Source organism: Neoarius graeffei, chromosome 16, assembly GCF_027579695.1.
Source record: "Neoarius graeffei isolate fNeoGra1 chromosome 16, fNeoGra1.pri, whole genome shotgun sequence".
NCBI classification, from domain to species: Eukaryota; Metazoa; Chordata; class Actinopteri; order Siluriformes; family Ariidae; genus Neoarius; species Neoarius graeffei.
The window spans coordinates 71,599,223-71,620,217 of record NC_083584.1 but is presented as its reverse complement, the minus strand read 5'-3'; the positions used below and the strand labels follow the sequence as shown (position 1 = coordinate 71,620,217).

Genomic DNA, 20,995 nt, shown 5'->3' with positions numbered 1-20,995 from the left:
GCTGAAGTAAAAAAAAAGGCACCGCTTATCAGTGTCGCAGTTCTCAAGATTGAATTGAATTGCTGTCCTCGATCATGAATTGATTCACTGTCCTGAAATTGAATTACTATCCTGAATCATCTGAAGCGCATAAAATCCACATGCCCTCTCGCAACAAGTTTTACCTCCAAATACCCTGAACTACGTCTGACAGATTTTATCCTGTTTATGGTGGGCGTTCCTGCCGCGAAAGAGACCAATTGAAACTGAAAGAGTGAAAGTGATCATCATGCCGTTACCATGGGAATAGTCTTTTATGAATGTGTAAGTAGGCGCTCAGCGCTCCGACTCCGGTGTGACTGAGTAAGGTGACAAGTTTTATGTTTCATCTAATTTAGGTAATTTTAAAAACTATACTATTATTTGGCAGTGGGCACACAGGAAAGTGTAAAGTTTCTGTCAATATGTTTTATATGTTTATCATGCTTGTATGGTAAAAACTCACAAAGATATTTATCTGAATACATGATCTTCTCATTCTAAACCTGCCGAGCTTTGCTGGAGAAGCTCTCGACCCCAAAGAGTTAAATGCAGCTGTGATTCAGGACAAAGTAAGCAGTCAGGTAGCTGATTTTCTCTCTCTCTCTCTCTCTCTCTCTCTCTCTCTCTCTCTGTCTCATGGTTTAGGACTCTGTACATTGAGGGAGAGAGGAAGTTGGATTTTCATGGCTGGGCATCGGCCATCCAGAGGGCTGCTGGGAGTTCCGGAGATAACCTGAGTCAGCAGCAGCTCACTGAGGCCGATATCCCACTCATAGTGGAGCGTTGTATACATTACGTCACGCAGTACGGTAATAAAAATATTCGCTCTTATGTTCTATAATAATTCAGTGTAATGCAATCTGTTCTATTTTGTTGTGAGCTGCATTTGTTTTATACTATTCAGTTCTATAATGTACTATAGCAGCATTTCTCATCTGGTTGGTTGTGGGCCAAAAGTATGTCGTGGACCCAGTATTTTTAACTTTCAACATTTTTTTTTTTTTTTACATTTCAGTCCACAACCCAATATATACAGTACCAGGACTGGTGCCTGCCTGTCTGTCTGTGACAAGTCTATTTATATAGCAATTTTAACAACAGACATGGTTGCAAAGCAGCTTGAGAGAAAAATAGCAATTTTAAACAGATGAATTTATAAATTAATTAATAAATAGGGGAGAGCGGGGAGACTTGGGACAGTTTGTATTCCCATAAATTGTCAGGTTTTAGATGACTTCAGCAGTTAAATGTTGCCCCTGAGAGTAACCCACTTTCTTTGGAGCCACAAAGCTGGACACTGCAGTAAGGTGCACTGCAACCCCGTTATAACAAACTCCTTTACTACGAACTTTCACATGCAATGAACCAAGTTCATGACCCCTGCCTTTAGTGATAGAGTTGGCGTCTTCAAAAAAAAAAAATCACTGAGCCATTTGCTCCTCTTCCCCCAGAGATGAACAATAAGTAATCAAGTCTGCAGTCAAGTTAATAATACGTGTTAATGCCATAAAGCAAAGCCTTAACAAGCCTCATTTAGGTGTCAGTCACTAACAATTATCATGAACGGTGATCACTGACTTCAAAAATCCATGAGAATGACTTTATTTTATGAGCTAAAAGCAGTTTTCCTCGAGTCTTTACTCTGTAAGCACTGTTGTCATGGCTACTCGGAAATGCAAGGTACTGACCATCTGTCAGAAAATGCAGGTGATAGACAAATGTAATCACTGGAAGAGTTTTATTTAAAAACATACTGGCAAACAGATCCAAATCGGTGATCAAATATCAGAGTCGAGAAATGGGCAATGGTCAGGCGAGGCACAGACAGGATATCAGAGGCGGAGACAAAGGGCAAAATACAAAACAGAGTCGGAAACCAGAACATCAACACAGTGCTACAAAAGGCTTGGTAATATGAGACACAAGGTACAGAGCATATACTTAACAAAGTCTGTGTGTAGTGAGAGTCCTTATAAGCGCACGCTGTGACTGTGCTCTAATCTGGAACAGGTGCAAGGTAATTATTCCGAATGGTGCTACACACGTTATTTATTGAATCTCGTCATACCTGGCTTATAGCCAGCTTGGCGTGCTGTGCCTCGTCGGCTATCAGCTCATATCACTAAGCCATATACAATGAGATTGAGTGGAATAACTGTTTTATTCTATCCACATTCACTGTATTTTGAGAAACAGAGCATTTTTATTTTTTTTGCAAATTTGATAAATAAAATCTTCATAGGCGGCATGGTGGTGTAGTGGTTAGCGCTGTCGCCTCACAGCAAGAAGGTCCGGGTTCGAGCCCCGTGGCTGGCGAGGGCCTTTCTGTGCGGAGTTTGCATGTTCTCCCCATGTCCGCGTGGGTTTCCTCCGGGTGCTCCGGTTTCCCCCACAGTCCAAAGACATGCAGGTTAGGTTAACTGGTGACTCTAAATTGACCGTAGGTGTGAATGTGAGTGTGAATGGTTGTCTGTGTCTATGTGTCAGCCCTGTGATGACCTGGCGACTTGTCCAGGGTGTACCCCGCCTCTCGCCCGTAGCCAGCTGGGATAGGCTCCAGCTTGCCTGCAACCCTGTAGAACAGAATAAAGCGGCTAGAGATAATGAGATGAGATGAAAACGTCCAACAAAATAATTTCCGCTTAGAATGTAAACAAACTGGCAAAATGACAGGAGCGATTTGTGAAAAATGTGATGATGATAATAATTCTTCAAAGATAAAAGATACGTTCTTACCATCAGATACTTTTATTCCATATTTTGTTGCTTTGTTTTTGTATTTTTTGGGGTTTTGTTTTCAAGGACACTTTTTATTTCGTCCTTGGTTGGTTCAGTAACACGGTCCACCATTTTCTTTTTTTTTCTTTTTTTTTGACCACATTGACTGGCTTTATATTTATTTTGCCATACAGTCACAGTGTGTGGCCATGATCTTGCCATTTTTTTCCACTGACAATCCACAGAGTTAAAGGTTTTTCAGTCATTCTTTGCGAGTGGTTAACCTGGAATAGAATATAGAGGACTTTCACTGATGTCACAGATTTTTCACACGTTTTTTTGTTTTTGCCCATATTGCTGGGCAAACAAAGAAACATAGCCGCGCCAGTTAATAATGAAACTCAAGGTGACTGCAGTCAATACAATCTCTCTGAAATGATTAAAAATGTATTTTCTACTAGCAGATTGCATTACATCCAAAAGCTGTACCATGCAGGCATCACAGATCCACATAATTTACTCACAAATGTATTTATTTATTATTTATAATAATAATGACTTTATTTTCAGAAGGTTAATAACCAGTTTAGCTCACACTAATCTATTCGGGCTTGGGGCCAGCACCAAGTATGCACTGTCTTGTACAAACTCAGTGGCTGGGTATTTTACCTAACCTGCATGTCTTTGAACATTTATTATTTATTCTGCACACTGCTTTCTCTCTCTCTGTGCATGGACACACTTGTTCACAGCTTCAGATGGGTTAAAAGCAGAGGAGGAATTTCGCTGTACTTGAGTTTACATGTGATTAAAAAAGTAAAGTCTTCTTACTTTACCCACAAATGTATTTATTCCACTTGAAAAGTGTACAGCAAAAAGCTACCGGATTTGGGACACTACGACATCCTGAACTATTTTTAGTATTTGAGACTTACTAGCCAGGGCCTAGATCTAGCATATTTTATGTTGTTTAGCCTCATCTACATTATTAGTACATAACAAACATGCTTCTAGTCAAGCCAAGCATTAGGTCTAATAAAATATATCACGTCCAAAGCCCACATCCAGATATACATTTTAATGTTGCACAGAACTTTCACACTAACTGAATATAAAATGTTCTCCACACACACACAGGAATGCTTTTAGCATCCAGTCTTCCTGTTTAAATGCAACTCACCATTTTTCTCATCTTTCTGGGTTCACTGGGAAGCAGAGAAAAGTTAAACCAGCCTTATCTCCACGTCTGTTATTACATCCAAAAGCACTACAGGTCTCTGGCATTGTGCTTTTAGATGGAACTTCTACAAGTTTATCTGTAGATGTTTGCTGAACTGGGCTTACAATCACTCGCGTACACTTGTGCTGGTCATTAACAAACACAAAGCTAGCCTAGCAATAAGTAAACAAATCTGCAGCTGCGATGATGTCATGGGAAAGCGACCACCATGCTGTGACCTTTTCATTCTGTTCACTTTTGCTTTGTTTGTTAAACAACATAATTGAACAGATTTGCCAAGGCAATTGGGAAAAATTCTTCAAGTAGGAGCCCTGTGTTCCAGGATGTATTAAAATTCTTAACATGCATTTTTGTGCGTAAAAATGCACAATTTCCGCATGAACGCGATCGCTGATGATGTAGAGCTGCACACAAAGGTTTAAAAAGTCAGCCTGGAAAAGAGCTTTGATTTTTTTTTTTTCAAATGAACATGACACAACAGCGACAAAAAAACTTGTTTAAAACATGTATAATTTAGATATTGAGCTGAAACTGCTGAAATGTTGTCAGTTTTAAATAATGCGCTTGTTATTTTGCACATTGAACACTTTGCATCTGTACAGGCCTCGCATCAGAAGGTATTTACCGTAAGAGTGGCGTGAACAGTAAGATCGCCTCCCTGCTGGACACCTTCAGGAACGACGCTCGCTCTGTGTGGCTTAAAGAGGGAGAGCATCAAGTGGACGACGTGTCCAACGTCCTCAAAAGGTTCTTCAGGGACATCGAGGAGGGACTGTTCGGTCCACAATCTCACAACTGGCTCAGCACTACGGGTAACACGCGCACACAGACAGACAGTTTATCACTCCTTCATGGAACAGTGTTGTTGACTTGACTGCAATTTTATCAAACATTTTCACCTGGCTTGATCATAACTTACTTCTTGTTTCTGAGATTATCTCATGGGCCACAGTCCAGGTTTACAGGATCCTGAGCAGGTGGATGTTTATTTATCAGCCTTTGTCTCAAGTCTTTATTTCATAGCGAATTAAACTTCAATCTGCAAATGTTTAAAAAAAAGACCCTTAATCAAAGAATATTTTATTTCATAGCAGTTTTTAACATTTTTAAGCTATCTTTTGTTTGTAAATCTCATTTCTTGCTTATGCATTTAAACAGTTATTTCGATCAAACGTGTGTTTTGTAATTATATTTGGAGATAAGTTTATTGTAACTCCTTTTTAGATCCAAAAGCATTATAAAATCCACATCAAACTTGTTCTTTTAAATGAGCTGATATTACACTGTTAAAGTTACTTTTAGTTTTAATTTATATGCTCTTTTATCTTTGTGTGTGTGTGTGTGTGTGTGTGTGTGTTCAGCTCTCTCAGATGAAAGCAGGAAGATTTCTCAGTATCGGCTTCTTTTTGAAAATCTGCCTCGAGTTAACAAAGCCACACTACGCACGCTGGTCAATCACTTATACTGGTATCTCTCTCATACACACACACACACACACACTTCCTTTTTCTCAGCAAGTGCTTCCTCATTTTCAGGTTCTGACATTACCTTTTTTAAAAAAAATTTATACACATTACTGTGTTTTAACTCTTCACATGATTACTCTGTGTGTGTGTGTGTGTGTGTGTGTGTGTGTGTGTGCACGTGCGTAGTGTGCAGCGGTTTTCAGAACTGAACCATATGAACCTCCATAACCTCGCAATAGTTTTTGGGCCAACACTTTTCCAAACAGACGGTCAGGACTACAACGCAGGGCGCGTGGTGGAGGATCTCATACAGCACTACATCACCATTTTCAGCGTAAGTGTGTGTGTGTGTGTGTGTGTGTGTGTGTGTGTTTGGGGGGTTAGTCCTTTGTGAGTACCAAAAATTAGAACTCTTCACAATAATAGGACGGTGTCAAATATCCTCACAATTAGCTGGTCCTCACAAAACAGAGTATTTCAAAACAAACAAACCCCAAAAGAATAAACCCCAAACAAACATGTATATTGCGTGTGTGTGTATTTATATAAAGTTTTATTTAGAAGAGCCTAAATATTTCCTTCTGGTTATTGAGGTTCAGAGTGAACAATCTACAGTAAGCATAATGTCAGTAAACAGTCCTTACACAGATGTGTGTGTGTGTGTGTAGCCATTCCCGTGAGTAATGTGTTGGGCTTGAAAGGATTTCTCGAGAAATTCAATTAAAATCATTGATGTAACTTCTTTGGCTCGAAATTTCATTTAAACTCTAAAATTAAATCTAGCTGTCTGTGTTTCACACGGATTATTTTTACTGTCGCACACCATGCTTCTGCTCTGGACACATGACGTGAAGATTGTGCGATTTAATGGATTGTAAAATATAGAAAGAGAGACAATAGCGAGGGGTAAAGAGAAGAGACAGGAGAGAGAAAAGGACAGAATGTGTCCAACGTTTGGGATCGTTCCAATCTGAAACAATTTCCCAGCTTGGGATCAGTAAAGTAAATCTATCTACATACAGTGTTTTTATTGTAAAGGTGAACAAGGTGACCACAATAACACAACATCGATACTTCAGCATCGCAGCAGAAATCATCCAGACCACAGAGTGGACCTGACACAAGGCAACCGTAATGCTAGCATTTAACATAAATTAGTATGATTGCTAGTTGAGATGAAGGCTCATAAAGAGTGTCCTTTTTTTTTTTTTGGGTGATGTGCAACGTTAAGTTCTGCTCAAGAAAATAACCACAGGAAATAAAACGCTGCTGTAAGTTTATGTAAAGCTGCATTCAGTGTTGTAGTCGAGTCACTAAACCTCAAGTCCGAGTCCAGTCTCGAGTCCCCAGTGTGCAAGTCAGTCATTAAAAAAAAATTTGAGTCGAGTCCACTACTGATCCGAGTCCACTGATCCAACACTCCAACTGCACCATTTGACGGTGGCTGTTTTAGCGCAATTAACATTAGTTTGTTCCTGAACATGATGTATGAACAGGTGAACGTGCATTCTCTTTGTCAGGGAGTATGACGTATTCTGTCAGAGGTGGTTGCGATGTAAGTGCAGAAGGTGACAATCCAGAATGGCAGGTAAAACGGTGAAACAGGCGATAGGTTGAGCGAGGCTCAAACAGGCTATCATAGATGCGGCAGAATCAAAGACAGGAAACAGGAAATCAAGGATCAGGAAACCAAACAAGGAAATAAGGCTTCGTAATGTGTCAGCAATGCAGCTCAATACTTCACAAAGTAAGTGTGTTTTCACAGGTTTTATATCGGCGTGCTGATTTCGCCTTAATCCTGTACAGGTGCGAGTCATTTATGGCGCGTGAGAGTTTGCTTGGTGCTGTCCGGCGCACACTCAAAAGTCTATCTGATGCACGCACCAAGGTGCACAGGTTTGACACTTGCATTAGTATAAAAAATTTATATGTAGATATAAATATCGTATGCCAAATCATTATGCCATGTTACAAAAAATAAAGAAAAAAGCAGAGTCCTCGTCTCCAATTTACGAGTCCAAATGCAGTTAACGCACAAGTCCAATGAGGGTGGGGGTTCAGGTCTTATTCCAACCCTCCTGTCCACTCGGTTTTACCTCCTACAAAATGCCACAAAAGCTTCCATGAAGACAGTAAAGGTTATTTCTGAGCTGTAGTCGGGCTGAAACTTGATGCTTTGAAATTTAAGTTGCATAACATTTATTATTATTATTATTATTATTATTATTATAATTATTATTATTATTATTATTATTATGCCTTAGTAAAGTAGCTAGACATTTTTTTTTGTCATTTCAGAGTTTTCTTTGAAACCTATAATGTAATATGGCACTTAAATGTGGCTAGTTTTGACAGATAATTTTGCTATCTGCAATTTAAACAATAAACATGTTGATTTTTCTGAAAAAGGAAACCAGTTATTTGTTAATTGTTATTCATCTCATCTCATTATCTCTAGCCACTTTATCCTGTTCTACAGGGTCGCAGGCAAGCTGGAGCCTATCCCAGCTGACTACGGGCGAAAGGCGGGGTACACCCTGGACAAGTCGCCAGGTCATCACAGGGCTGACACATAGACACAGACAACCATTCACACTCACATTCACACCTACGGTCAATTTAGAGTCACCAGTTAACCTAACCTGCATGTCTTTGGACTGTGGGGGAAACCGGAGCACCCGGAGGAAACCCACGCGGACACGGGGAGAACATGCAAACTCCACACAGAAAGGCCCTCGCCGGCCCCGGGGCTCGAACCCAGACCTTCTTGCTGTGAGGCGACAGCGCTAACCACTACACCACCGTGCCGCCTTAATTGTTAATTTTAAAAAATTTTTAGTCTTAATTTCTGTTTTGTATATTTACTCTTGCACTTTAATAAAGCAAAAGTGTTTCGTATCCAATTACTTCACTAATAGATGGAATAATTGTTTGAATACCGGATTATTCAATTGATCACCGAGTAATATACACAACAGTGTTGCCCCCTGGTGGTGGAGCTGATAGTGAGACACCTGAAGTGGTTTTGGTTACTCAAGAATTTCACATTTTATACTTTTGATGTCTCTTCCTCCTCCTCCTTCTAATATATATATATATATATATATATATATATATATATATATATATAAAATGTGTGTGTGTGTGTGTAGGTCAATGAACAGCAGTTAAAGAAACAGCTTGATGAGATCACCTTCATCATTAAGTTACGAGAAAACCTCAACTCTATACCAGGACCGGTGAGTGTCTGAGTGTGTGTTAGTGAGTGTGTGCAAGTGTGAGACTGTGTGTGTAATTGAGTGTGGTTTCTGAGAGTTCCCCCTATGATTTGTAAATGTTGTAATTTCTCTGGTGTATATTTAACAGTTATTCCAGGAAATCGAGTCATACACGAGCTGATAGCCGACGAGGCGCGTAGCACTGACTTGGCTATAAGCCATGTACGATGAGATTGAGTGGAATAACTGTTTTATTCTACATTCTGATTATTTTTTATGCATTTTTATACATTTTCATACATTTTACACATCTGTTTAATTTTGTAATTTCTTTTCTCTACTTGTGTGAGCAACTGCAAATGTACTCGGGTTTTCCCTCAGGATTATTGAAGTATTTCTGATCCTGATTAATAATCAATTAAACTACTCATGTGTGTGTGTGTGTGTGTGTGTGTGTGTGTGTGTGTGTGTGTGTGTCCAGGCCAGTGGGGATTTTATCTGCACAGTGTATCTGGAGGAGAAGAAGGAGATGGCTGAGCAGCATGTGAAGGTAACCTCTGACCTTTAACACAGAATTGTCTCAGCCTGTGTCCAAAATCGCTCCCTATATAGTGAGGATGCCATTTTGTAGTGCTGTCCGAAACCTTAGTGAGGATTATTTACACCCTATATAGTGGACTCAAAGTATCCCACAATGCACCATGAAAAGTAGTGTACAACTGATGGGCACTAATCAAAGCAATATATCTCCTCATGCATTGCGGTCATGCTGAAAGAAATCAAATTAAAAGTCTTAAATTTGATTTAATAAAAGGCAGTGGCAAAGAAGAAAGTATTCAGGTTTAATTTGGGAAATACGCTCAGTATAATATGTATTTATCACAAAAATACGTGTGTATTTATTATTTTGAAAACCCACCAGCCGGCTGATCTGGCACATTTTAATTGTGCGACAGTAATGATATAAATACCAGCGCGACGGACTAGTGTCCGAAAGCGTTTTTTCATTTTACCAATGAGCTCACTATATAATCCTCTATATAGTAATTCCCTATGTAGGGAGTAGTGAACGAGTGAGCGATTTCAGACACAGGGTCAGTCTTTCAGAAGTGAACTTTGACCTGCAGATCCCAGCCACGATGACGGCAGCTGAACTGGCCTTCGAGATCCTGGACCGCAGGAAGATCAGCATCAAGGAGAAGGACTACTGGTGCTGCTTTGAGATCAATGAGAAAGAGGAGACTGGTGAGACACTGGTGCACTTTTTTACACACGCGCACACACATGCATGTGTGATGTCACTTGCATCACATGCAAGTGACATCATGTCACTTGTGATGTGTGATGTGTGATGTCACTTGCATGTGACATCACACATCACGTGATCATTTCTCCTGGGGTGGAAACCAGACACCATCTTTCCTGTAAGCAAGGCTTAATCTGTCTTAAATATGGTTTATTTTTGCGCTGTTTTTGGTTCCAGTCATTCAAATGGAGAAAACGATAAAAGGTATTACCATCTCCCTGGAACACTGTCTTGAACTACTGATTGTGACTTAGGAACTTGACTTGGGCATTTCTTGAGAAAGGAAATATCTCTGATCCAGGAGTAGGAAGAACCCAGTGCACCTTTTTATCTGTAACTATAATAAAAATAATAATAAGTTAAATTTATATAGTGCCTTTCAAAAAACCCAAGGAGGCTTTATAATTATAGACAAGGAAAGAAAAAATAAAATAAATAAATAAATAAAAAGTAAAAAGTCCACCAAGTAGGGGCCAGGATGTAATTCCCGTGGTGTAGCAGCCAGAGTCCCACCAAAAGGCGCACGAAAACAAGTCCCACATCTCCAGCACCGCCGCCGTGACGCCGTCAGCAACATCGCTCGAACACCACGCCATGGATCCACAAAGCGAGCAGAGAAGCTCCGCCACGCAGAGCGCTGGTATGTCCCAAACCGCCTGCACAGCCGCCGCAACACCACCGAGCAACATCGCTCGGAACATCACGCCAAGCGTTAAAGCGCAGAGCGCTGGACAACCACCATATAAAATGAGCAACGAGCTCACTGCAGTCCATACCGGTAGCTGGGAGCGCAGGCATCGCCCACGGCGAACCAAGGCCTGGAGGGAACCGACACCCAAAACTGGGTCCAGAGCTACACCACAACCGGCGGACAAAACACTCAAACAAACATCAAACTACACAAACACACAGAAAAAAAATAGAAAAAGAAATAAAAATAAAATAAAAAAGCTTTGGTGAGAAGCGGTAGCCAGAACGCGCACGACGTACTCTCAACCGGAAACGAAAAAAAAAACTGTCAGTGAATCCCTTTGTTTCACTCCAGCTTTGATAGCCCACAACAACAATGCTATGTGAGAACAGCTCTCTCCAAGGCCTGCCATACAGTTGCAACGTGAGGCCACGATCTTGCCATTTTTTTTTACTGACAATCCACAGAGTTAAAGGGCTTTTGGACATTCTTTGCAAGTGGAATAGAATGTAGGTTCTATTCAGTCATGCGACTTTGGCTTGTGAGTTTACTTCTGGTGAATGAAGTGGTGGTCAGGCAAACCGCTAGTGAAACCGTCTCTGACTATTTTCGCAGGTCAGAGGCCAATGCACAGTCAAGATACCTCAGAAAGTTGCTCTTTGCAATGGGATAGATCCTTGCATGTTAAAAAAGAAGGAAAATTATCCATCTGTTGAGTTCCCCGGCATCTCAAACTACCTGATGCTGCAGACATTTTTCTACACAGATGAAAATCTGGGAGAGCATGGAGGAGTAAAGCTTTTTATATGTGGCTGGGTTAATGATCTAGGTCTGGTTGTTCAAAACATGGTTATCTTTTAACCAATGGTTAAATCACTATTTAACATTATGTCAAATATAACTGTGATAATTTCCCTGATGTGGGTGGAGTACAGAAGTACGGCAGGTGGGAGATAATGTTCACACACACGTTTATTGACAGCTTTTCAGCTTCACTTGGCTCACTCACTCACTCACTCACATGCATGTACAGACACACACATACACACACAATTGTGTTCTGGTCCCAGGCATTCTGTGCTCTCCTACTCCTTTTATGCCCCACCATCACTGCAACAAACCACACACACACACACACAAATTGACAACAGGTGTAACGACTTGGCCACTCACCTTCCCCGACCCCATCCTCCATTCACAAACTGAAGCTTGGCCACGCCCCTGCTGCCACCTACCCCCATCGCCCGGGACAGGAAGTCCACCACCATCTGCGCCCCTGGCTTGTGGACCACCTCGAATTTAAATGGCTGGAGGACGAGATACCAACAGGTGATTCGCGCGTTGGCATCCTTCATGCAGTGGAGCCACTGGAGGTACGCGTGGTCCGAACAGAGGGTGAAAGGGCGTCCCAACAGGTAGTATCAGAGGGTGAGGACCACCCACTTGATGGCCAAACACTCCTTTTTGATAGTGCTGTACTTGCTTTCACGCATCAGGAGCTTGCAGCTGATGTACAGCATGGGACATTCCTCGCCCTCCACCTTCTGGGAGAGAATGGCCCCCAGCCCCCTGTCCAATGCATCCATCTGTAAAACAAAGGGGAGAGAGAAGTCAGGGGAGTGTAAAAGTGGCCCTCCCACACAGTGCAGCTTTTACCTTAAAGAAAGCCTGTTGACACTGCTCCGTCCACTGGATCGGATCCTTTTTAGTGAGATCAGTTAGCAGGCTGGTGACGTCCAAATAATTAGGTATGAACCTACGATAGTAGCCAGCCAGCCCCAGGAACTGTCTCACCCCCCTTTTGGTCTTGGGCCTCGGGCAGGCCGTAATCGCTGCAGTCTTTTTAATTTGGGGATGCATCTGCCCATGACCCAAGTAGAAACCCCAGATACTGTACTTTCACCCACCCAATTGCACACTTTTTCAGGTTAGCTGTGAGACCTGCATGCCTCAGCAACTTTAGGATGGCCCTAAGGTGTTCCAGGTGCCACGGCCAGTCATTGCTATAAATAATGATATCATCGAGGTACGCTGCCGCATAGGCGGCATGAGGGCAGAGGATCTTGTCCATGAGCGGCTGGAACGTAGCGGAAGCCCCAAATAACCCAAAAGGAAGTGTGACACATTGGTGTGACCCAAACAGTGTGGAAAAGGCCACTTTCTCTCAGGATAGAGGAGTCAAGGGGATCTGCCAATATCTCTTCATTAGATCCACTGTCAAATAAAAGCAAGCAGCGCCTAACCGATTGAGCAACTCATCACCGCTTTGACCTTTCTATAGTCCACACAGAACTCGACCGACCCATTGGTCTTGGAAACCAGGACCACCGGGCTGCTTCAGTCACTGTGGGACTCCGCAATTATGCTCATTTCGAGCATGGCCTTGAGTTCATCCCGAACCACCCCTTTTTTTTTTTTTTTTGGTGTGTGTGTTCAGCAAAGCGGTAAGGGCAGGTACGCACCACCACCCCCGGGGGCGTCTCAATGTGGTGTTCTATGAGGTGGGTGCAGCCGGGCAGGTGCGAGAACACGTTGGAAAATTCCTTCTGTAACTTGGCCACCTCCGTGAGTTGGGCCCATGAGAGGTAGTCTCCACAAGGAACCGGAATGACTTGAAATGTTGGTTTATTTATTTATTTATTTATTACCTCCGGCCCCAGCTCCGCCTTCTCTGGGACTACCGATGCCAACACCACGGGGGCCTCCTCGTTCCAACGTTATAACAGATTGAGGTGGTAAATTTGCAATGCCCCACCCCATCTGTGCGCCTTACCTCATAGTTGATGTCCCTGATTTGCCGTGTGACCTTGAAGGGCCCTTGCCACTTGGCGATTAATTTGGAGCTCAACGTGGGCAATAATACGAGCACTTTGTCTCCTGGTATGAACTCTCTAAGACGCGTGCCCCCTGTCGTACAGCCGGACTTGACGTTCTTGTACCTGCCGTAAATTCTCCTCGGTTAAGTGCTTGAGGGTGTGGAGTTTTGCACGCGGGTTGAGAACATATTGAATTTCATTCTTGCTAGGCAAAGGTCCCTCCTCCCAATTTTCTCGTAGCACATACCAAATGCCACGCGGCTTACACCCATATAATAACTCAAATGGTGAAAAACCTGTGGAGGCTTGCAGGATCTCTCATACTGCAAACAACAGGGGCTCGAGCCATTTATCCCAATTATGTGCATCCTCACTTACAAATTTCCAAATTAAATTTGAGTGTTTGATTAAACCATTCCACTAAGCCATTCATTTGTGGGTGATAGACACTGGTGCGGATAGACTTAATTCCCTATAACCCATACAGTGTGCGTGACAGAAATGTAGTGCCTTGGTCTGTCAGGATTTCTTTCTGAATCCCGACCCAGGAGATAATACGGAAGAGCACATCCGCAATACTGCGTGCTGAGATATTGACAACAGGTGTAATGACTTGGCCACTCGCCTTCCTCGACCCCGCCCTCCATTCACAAACTGACGCTTGACCATGCCCCTACTGCCACAATAACCTACCGTTAAACTGTTCAAAACTCCGTTAAGTTAACAAAGTAGTTAAAATTAACACGCCTCCCAGCCTCCATTATCTTTTAACCAAATGGTTATGTAAACATCAAAATGACGTTTTATCTTACAGGCGAACGCTGCTGGCATGTTCCCGATTGTTAATGCATGCCATCCAAAACAATACAGACGAGGACCAAATGAGTTCCTAAGATACAATGACACAGATCTTTGACATCAGTACTGATTTGGTAGAGAATCTCTCAGTTATATATTTGATTTGTTGCAAGAAGTTTTGGAACGCCCAACGCGAAAAAGCATTGTCCCTTGAGGAGCAGGTGCTCATTGCCCTTAGATTTTATGCAAGCGGCAGTTTTTTCCAAGTCATCAGCGATACAGTGGGCATCAAGAATGGTGGGCGTGGCATTGTGGAATTGATTTTGACACGGTGTGACATAACCAACTGGTTAGGGCTAAACCAATTGGTTTGCTAACGGTATGGTTAAATTAGCTTAAAGAAATGATTTTTTAACGGCTGGCTAACTAACAGCAAGGTAAAATTTTAATGGCTGGTTACAGGTTACCCCGCCATTAAAATAACCATGTTTTGAACAACTGAATCTCGGGAATCAGACATATAACTACAATTACCCCATTCCCACCCACCCGAGCCCCCCCACGGTAAAAAAAAAAAAGCAAAACAGAACTCTAATTTTAGGTGAAGCAGAAAATGAATGTCTGAGAGACCATTATATGGCTAAGTCCACTATGAAATATACGAGTTGAGTTGTGACATTTATCTTTTAAATCATCAATGCAGTGTGCAAACATGTAACATTTGCGAGAGTTTGGTTATGAACGGTGTTTTTAGCATTAACCAGTATACTAACCGTGTAAGAAACGTGAGTGGAGAGGGTTAACCTTCATAATCTGAAGCCAGTTGAAGTCGAGTGTTTATTCTTGGTCTGGGACCTCCGAAGACGTGGCAGATTTGATGTAATCCATAGCCTTCTGTAGGTCTGTAAATTGATGCTCAGTTCCACCAGGCAATGTGATCCTCAAAGTTGCAGGATATCTGAAACCAAACCGGGCATGTGAGATGTTCTGTAGTGTCTTCCTCACTTCCTTGAATGCTGCCCTCCTTTGAGCCTAACCAGCTGTGAAGTTGGCAAAGATGTGCAGGGGTTGTCTTTGTGTAGAAGACGTCCTTTCTCCCGAACCAGGTGAAGAATCTGTTCTTTTACGTGAAAGAAGTGGACCCTCAGAATGAATGATCTGGGTGGTTGACCCTGCTTGGGTAGAGCTAATTGGTGAGCTTGGTCAATAAGGGGCTGTTTATTGAGATTGTAGAAGGCTGGATATGAACTCTGTTGACGCATTGCCCTCCTCTCCTTCAGTTATGCCAACTATCCTTAGGTTGTTCCTTCTCTGCCTGTTATCTAAATCTTCACGTTTCCTCTGAAGCATTTCAATCTCGTTTTTGAGAGCAGTCTCCGTCACATTCGTTGTAGCTACAGCGTCGCTAGTTTTAGGGGCGGAGTCCTCCACAGCAGCTAGCCTCTCCTCTTGGAGATTGATAGTCTGTTGTATGACTCCCGCTGTTGTACTCAACTCCAGCTTGACAGCGGCGACATCAGCCTGGAGACCCTTGACTGCAGACTCAATTGTGTTGCAGATATCCGCTTTCAATGACTGCACGGTTGCAGTCATGGAGCATGGTTGCAGTTACCTCCTCGCCATCATTAGCAATAGTCTCTTGGCTAGCAGAGGATGCTTTGGTTTGGTGGATTTGCCTGAACCCGACATATTTGGCTCTTCGACATCCTGATAAACATCTCATGACTGGCCTGAGAACAAAATAAAAGCTGAACGGTGGTCTTTTTGATCGATTGAAATTTCACCTGTTGGGAGCTGCCAGATTTCACATCGACATCTTATAAGCATAACAGTTGTGTGTGGTCCCCCCCCCCCAAAAAAAAAAAAAAAAAAAGAAGCATCTGGGGATCAGGACACTACAAGATAAATCCTGGATCCAGTGTTGTAGTCAAGTCACTAAACCTTGAGTCCGAGTCCAGTCTCGAGTCCCCAGTGTCCAAGTCAAGTCCAAGTCGTTTAAAAAAATTTTTGAGTTGAGTCCACTATTGATCCGAATTGAGTCCGAGAACAAGATTCCAACCACACCATCTGATGGTGGCTGTTGCTGCCTTTACGTGAAACCGTCTCTGCTACTGTGTTGGACTAACGTTACTGCTCGACTGTGCCATTTTAGTTAATAGGCTACAGATAAAAAGCTTTTTCCTCGCTCAGCAAGCCCTGCCCACTATCAACAGGGCAAATAACATGAGAGAGGGTTAACACGAGCTAGTTCATCACTCAGCAAGCCCCGCCCACTATCAACAGAGCAATGAACATCGTGTGTCACTTCCTTCTCTGGGTGGAGTCTTACCAAATGACGATTGAAGTTCGAGGTTGTCCCCGTCGTAGTTCTTCTGCATATGGAACACACAGCAGTGCATTTTTTCCTACTGCACAAGAAGTCTGTATAAGCAAAGCGGGCAATCCTCGGGGCGTTTTCTCCAGGCATTTTAGTACCATTAACGTTAGTTTGTTCCTGAACATGACGTATGAAAAGATGAATGTGCATTCTTTTGCACAAAATTAGTATAAAAATTAATGTAGATATAAATATCTTATTTCAAATTATTATGGCATGTTGCAAAAAATAAAGAGAAAATCAGAGTCCTCGTCTGCAATTTACAAGTCCGAATGCAGTTAATGCACGAGTCCGAGTCTGAGTCATCAGTGCTCAAGTCCAAGTTAAGTCAGGAGTCCTTAAAACTGGGGACCCCCAAAAGATCTGGGTATCAGGACACACTACAAGATAAATCCTGTATTGTTTTTACCCAGGCAAGTAGGAATTTTTGGACTTTTTGTATGCGTCTTTGTGATGGTTGCTAGGACGCTACAAGTTTTAGTATCAGGTGTAAACAAACCACAGCTGCTCAATTCTCAAGCCTCCCTGCGATACTCTTCCAGCAAATGATAAGTTTTTGCAGTGAGAAGGTACATTCCAGCATCTATGTAGGTAACGCTAGGCTACAAATCTTAGGCCACAAGTCACTCCAATCGTTTCAAGGAATTTTATACGGATCATAACAACTAATAATCTCTAATTTCCGCGTATATCTATCCTTTGCTTCTTTCTGACTTAGATTATGCAAGTAGAGCTTTTTAGCTGTAGTTTTCTTTGAACTACAAACGTTTGACATCTCGCTTGTCTTCAGTATTAACTGAAGTTCATCAAGTCCATCAAAGGACCCCACACTTCACTGCCATATAATGCAATTACTAACTGAAATATTTTGAGCCAAATTCTAATGGTGATTCTCTCTCTCTCTGTCTCTCTCAGAACGTCCTCTGCACTATCAGGAGAAAGTGTTGCCGATCCTGCACAGTTTAGGGACAGACAGTCACCTGCTTATCAAAAAGCACTATTCAATGGAGGCCATGCTCATCTACCTGGGTGTGTGTGTGTGTGTGCGTGCGCGTGTGTAAAACTGCAGTTTTTATTAGAAAAAGAAAAGAGCCAAAAGGTTATTTTATTGCACTAATACACAACGTAACTCACTAATGTAGGAAAACGTGTGTGTGTGTGTGTGTTTCATAGCCAGTAAAGTGGATGTGACTAAACATGGCATGCTGAAGTTTAGAGAGGAGCGCAGTCTGCTGGGTCTGAGTACAGGAAGCTTCAATGATAGATACTTCATGCTGAACCAGACCTCACTACGACTCTACAAAGATGTCCGGGTGAGTGTGTGTGTGTGTGTGTTTAAACTAATTTTGACAGTAAATAAATATCACTGATTTGTCTCGCATCTGCTTCCTGTCTTTGCTTTAATGAATATGTAATTTGAAGTGGAGTCAATACAAATGAATTTCCTAATTAAGAGACACAGACTGTGTGTAATTTAACACCACTGAAGGACAGGGATTAAATTTGCCACCATTCTCCACCGGAAGATACACCACAGTGCTGCTGAATTCTCCAGTCAGAAGGCATTGATTAGTTTTCTGTAACAGTACGGCTCTTGTTTCATGTTCATATTAGTTTGTTGGCTGTTTCATGCTGAATATAATAACTTGAGGTTCATTTGAAGAGTCTGATTAGTGAAAAGTTGTTTTTAATTTTCTCAAACAGCAGCTCTTGTACCGTGAGTTAAATATTGCTGTTTATGGTGTAGATTATTATGGGTTTTATTTATTTATTTCATACAAGAACATCACTCATTTATAAGTGTGTGTGTGTTTAAGAGAAATATTCGAACATTTTGATAATTATTGAAAACATTTCATGTACAGAATCTGCACAAGGATCAGTTGCTGCTGTGTGTGAGTAAAGTGTGTTTGTGGATGTGTGTGCTAGAGTTGCAGCAGTGGTGTGTGGGTGTCTGGTGTCGGCTTCTGTTTGCATGCTGCACTGGAGGATTATGGGATACATTGTCTGGGTTATAAACATTTTTCCTTAATCTCTCTCTCTCTCTCTCTCTGTCTCTCTCTCTCTGTGTACAGAGTAATCGGGCAGAGAAGGAGTGGCCTGTCAAGTGTCTAAAAGTCTATCAGGGATAAAGAAGAAACTCCGCCCACCAACGTGGTGAGATCAGAATTATGCTCCTGTAAATGTTCAGTTCCACTCGTGTCCACTAGGAGGCAGCAGAGCTGTGCTATACAGAACGTGACCCCCCCCCCCAAATTTTGCAGTGTGTTTAAATTAAAAAAAAAAAATATATATATATATATATATATTCATTCATTCATTATCTCTAGCCGCTTTATCCTGTTCTACAGGGTCGCAGGCAAGCTGGAGCCTATCCCAGCTGACTACGGGCGAAAGGCGGGGTACACCCTGGACAAGTCGCCAGGTCATCACAGGGCTGACACATAGACACAGACAACCATTCACACTCACATTCACACCTACACTCAATTTAGAGTCACCAGTTAACCTAACCTGCATGTCTTTGGACTGTGGGGGAAACCGGAGCACCCGGAGGAAACCCACGCGGACACGGGGAGAACATGCAAACTCCGCACAGAAAGGCCCTCGCCGGCCACGGGGCTCGAACCCAGAACCTTCTTGCTGTGAGGCGACAGCGCTAACCACTACACCACCGTGCCGCCATATATATATATATAAAAAGTGTTGTATTGTTTAAATCTCTCTGTTCCTTCTGTAGTTGGGGTCTGACTGTGGTGTATGAAAGTGAGAAGCCTGAGAAGCAGGACAAACAGCAGTGGTAAGCACATCTACACTGTGTGTGTGTTTACAAAATGTGGAGAAGTTCAGAATACTGGACTTGTATAGCGCCATTTCTATGAGTTCAGTAGCGCTGGAATCATCCTTCCTTACAGCCGAATAGCTGAACTATGAAGGCCACAGCTCAACATGGCCAAGTTGAAGGCATACAGCGGCGGCGCTGGCAGCCACCATACTACTCGTGCTCAGATATTCACACCCATGGTGTAATTTAGAGTAGCCAGTTAACCTAACTGCATGTCTTTGGACTGTTGAGGGGGGGGGGGGGGGGGGGGGGGGGGGTCAGAGCACAGGGAGAGCATGCAGACTCCACACAGAAAGGCCCCTGGGCTTGAACCCAGAACCTTCTTGCTGTGAGGCGACAATGCTAACCACTACACCACCGTGCTGCCCAATACTTATAGTAATACTTCTAGTAATGCTACACAACCAAATTAATTCTCTTCCTTTCTCTCTTTATTAAGTTTCTGCCTTTTTTCTTCCTTTTTCGCTCTGGGTGTTGATGCCTCTGGCCACAGGTCGTGTCTTCAGCTGGTCTGTGCATCTTTCTGCGATCTCTGTCATGTCTCTGGTAGATGGAGTCATCATTATAACCAGCACATGAACTAATTAGATTTTGGCTTTGATCCAAACAGGGTCAAGGTCACAGAAAGGGCAAATATCTCAAATAAATATTCATCAGTGGTTTTCCTTCCTGTTTGATGAATATTTTAAGGACGTTTCAGCCGTACAAATTAGTAACCTGAAGAACTAGACTCCTACTGTTAACTCTTAATTCTGTTTCTTTAGGCGTTTTCTTTCTTTTTTTTTTGTCTTGCCTGCTCTTTTTCTGTCTTTCTTTTCATTTCTTTATTAATTTTCATTCTTTCTTAATATTTTAAGAAGATTTGTGATGTATTATGTAAAGTATATGACAAATAATGAACTCGATCTCACTGAAGAATACGTTTGCAAAATTATTCGCTTCTCCACTTTCCAACGTCATGTTCCGACTCCTCACACTGAGCAGTGAGGAGAACTTTCACAACAGCAGAAACGAGTTCAGACAGTCAGCACAAGACAAAGTGAACAGTGGCAGTAGTGACCAGGTGAAAATGTGCCGTCAAACATGTTATAAGGCTGTAACTCTGTGTGTGTGTCAGTCATTGTGGTGCGCATTCTGTCGAAGCATGTCGAGGTGTTGTGTGCATTTCTGTAGAAACGGCTCATTATCTGAGTTTGAGGGAACGAAGAGCTCAGAGACATTGTCTCGTAATTACCATAATTCCCACCATGTCATGAACACACACACACACTTTATTGTTGCTCAGTTTCCAGAGACAGCGAGACACAGTTACCAAAAAATCCCCACAATCTGCTCCTCCCATAATACACCACAGCGTCACACAGCCTCCACACGTTCACAGCTCAGACATAGTCACGCTTCTGTTTTATCACTCCACAGTCTTTGTGTTCAGAAAAGTTTTCTGATAAAGAATAATTAAAAAGCAAACAGTGGACAACGTGTGAAGTCACCAGGCCCGG

At 42.4% G+C, this 20,995-nt stretch overlaps 1 protein-coding gene across 1 annotated transcript in view; it reads left to right on the top strand.

The window, feature by feature from the left end:
• LOC132900994 (arf-GAP with Rho-GAP domain, ANK repeat and PH domain-containing protein 1) overlaps nt 1-20,995 on the top strand; it is a 245,194-nt gene that overhangs the window by 198,397 nt on the left and 25,802 nt on the right. The window contains 13 exon segments of the mRNA XM_060943417.1: nt 667-830; nt 4,582-4,791; nt 5,341-5,446; nt 5,632-5,779; nt 8,598-8,684; nt 9,145-9,213; nt 9,791-9,908; nt 17,567-17,680; nt 17,825-17,964; nt 18,517-18,546; nt 18,727-18,772; nt 18,775-18,808; nt 19,392-19,451. Of these exon segments, the coding sequence (XP_060799400.1) occupies nt 667-830; nt 4,582-4,791; nt 5,341-5,446; nt 5,632-5,779; nt 8,598-8,684; nt 9,145-9,213; nt 9,791-9,908; nt 17,567-17,680; nt 17,825-17,964; nt 18,517-18,546; nt 18,727-18,772; nt 18,775-18,808; nt 19,392-19,451 (1,326 nt within the window).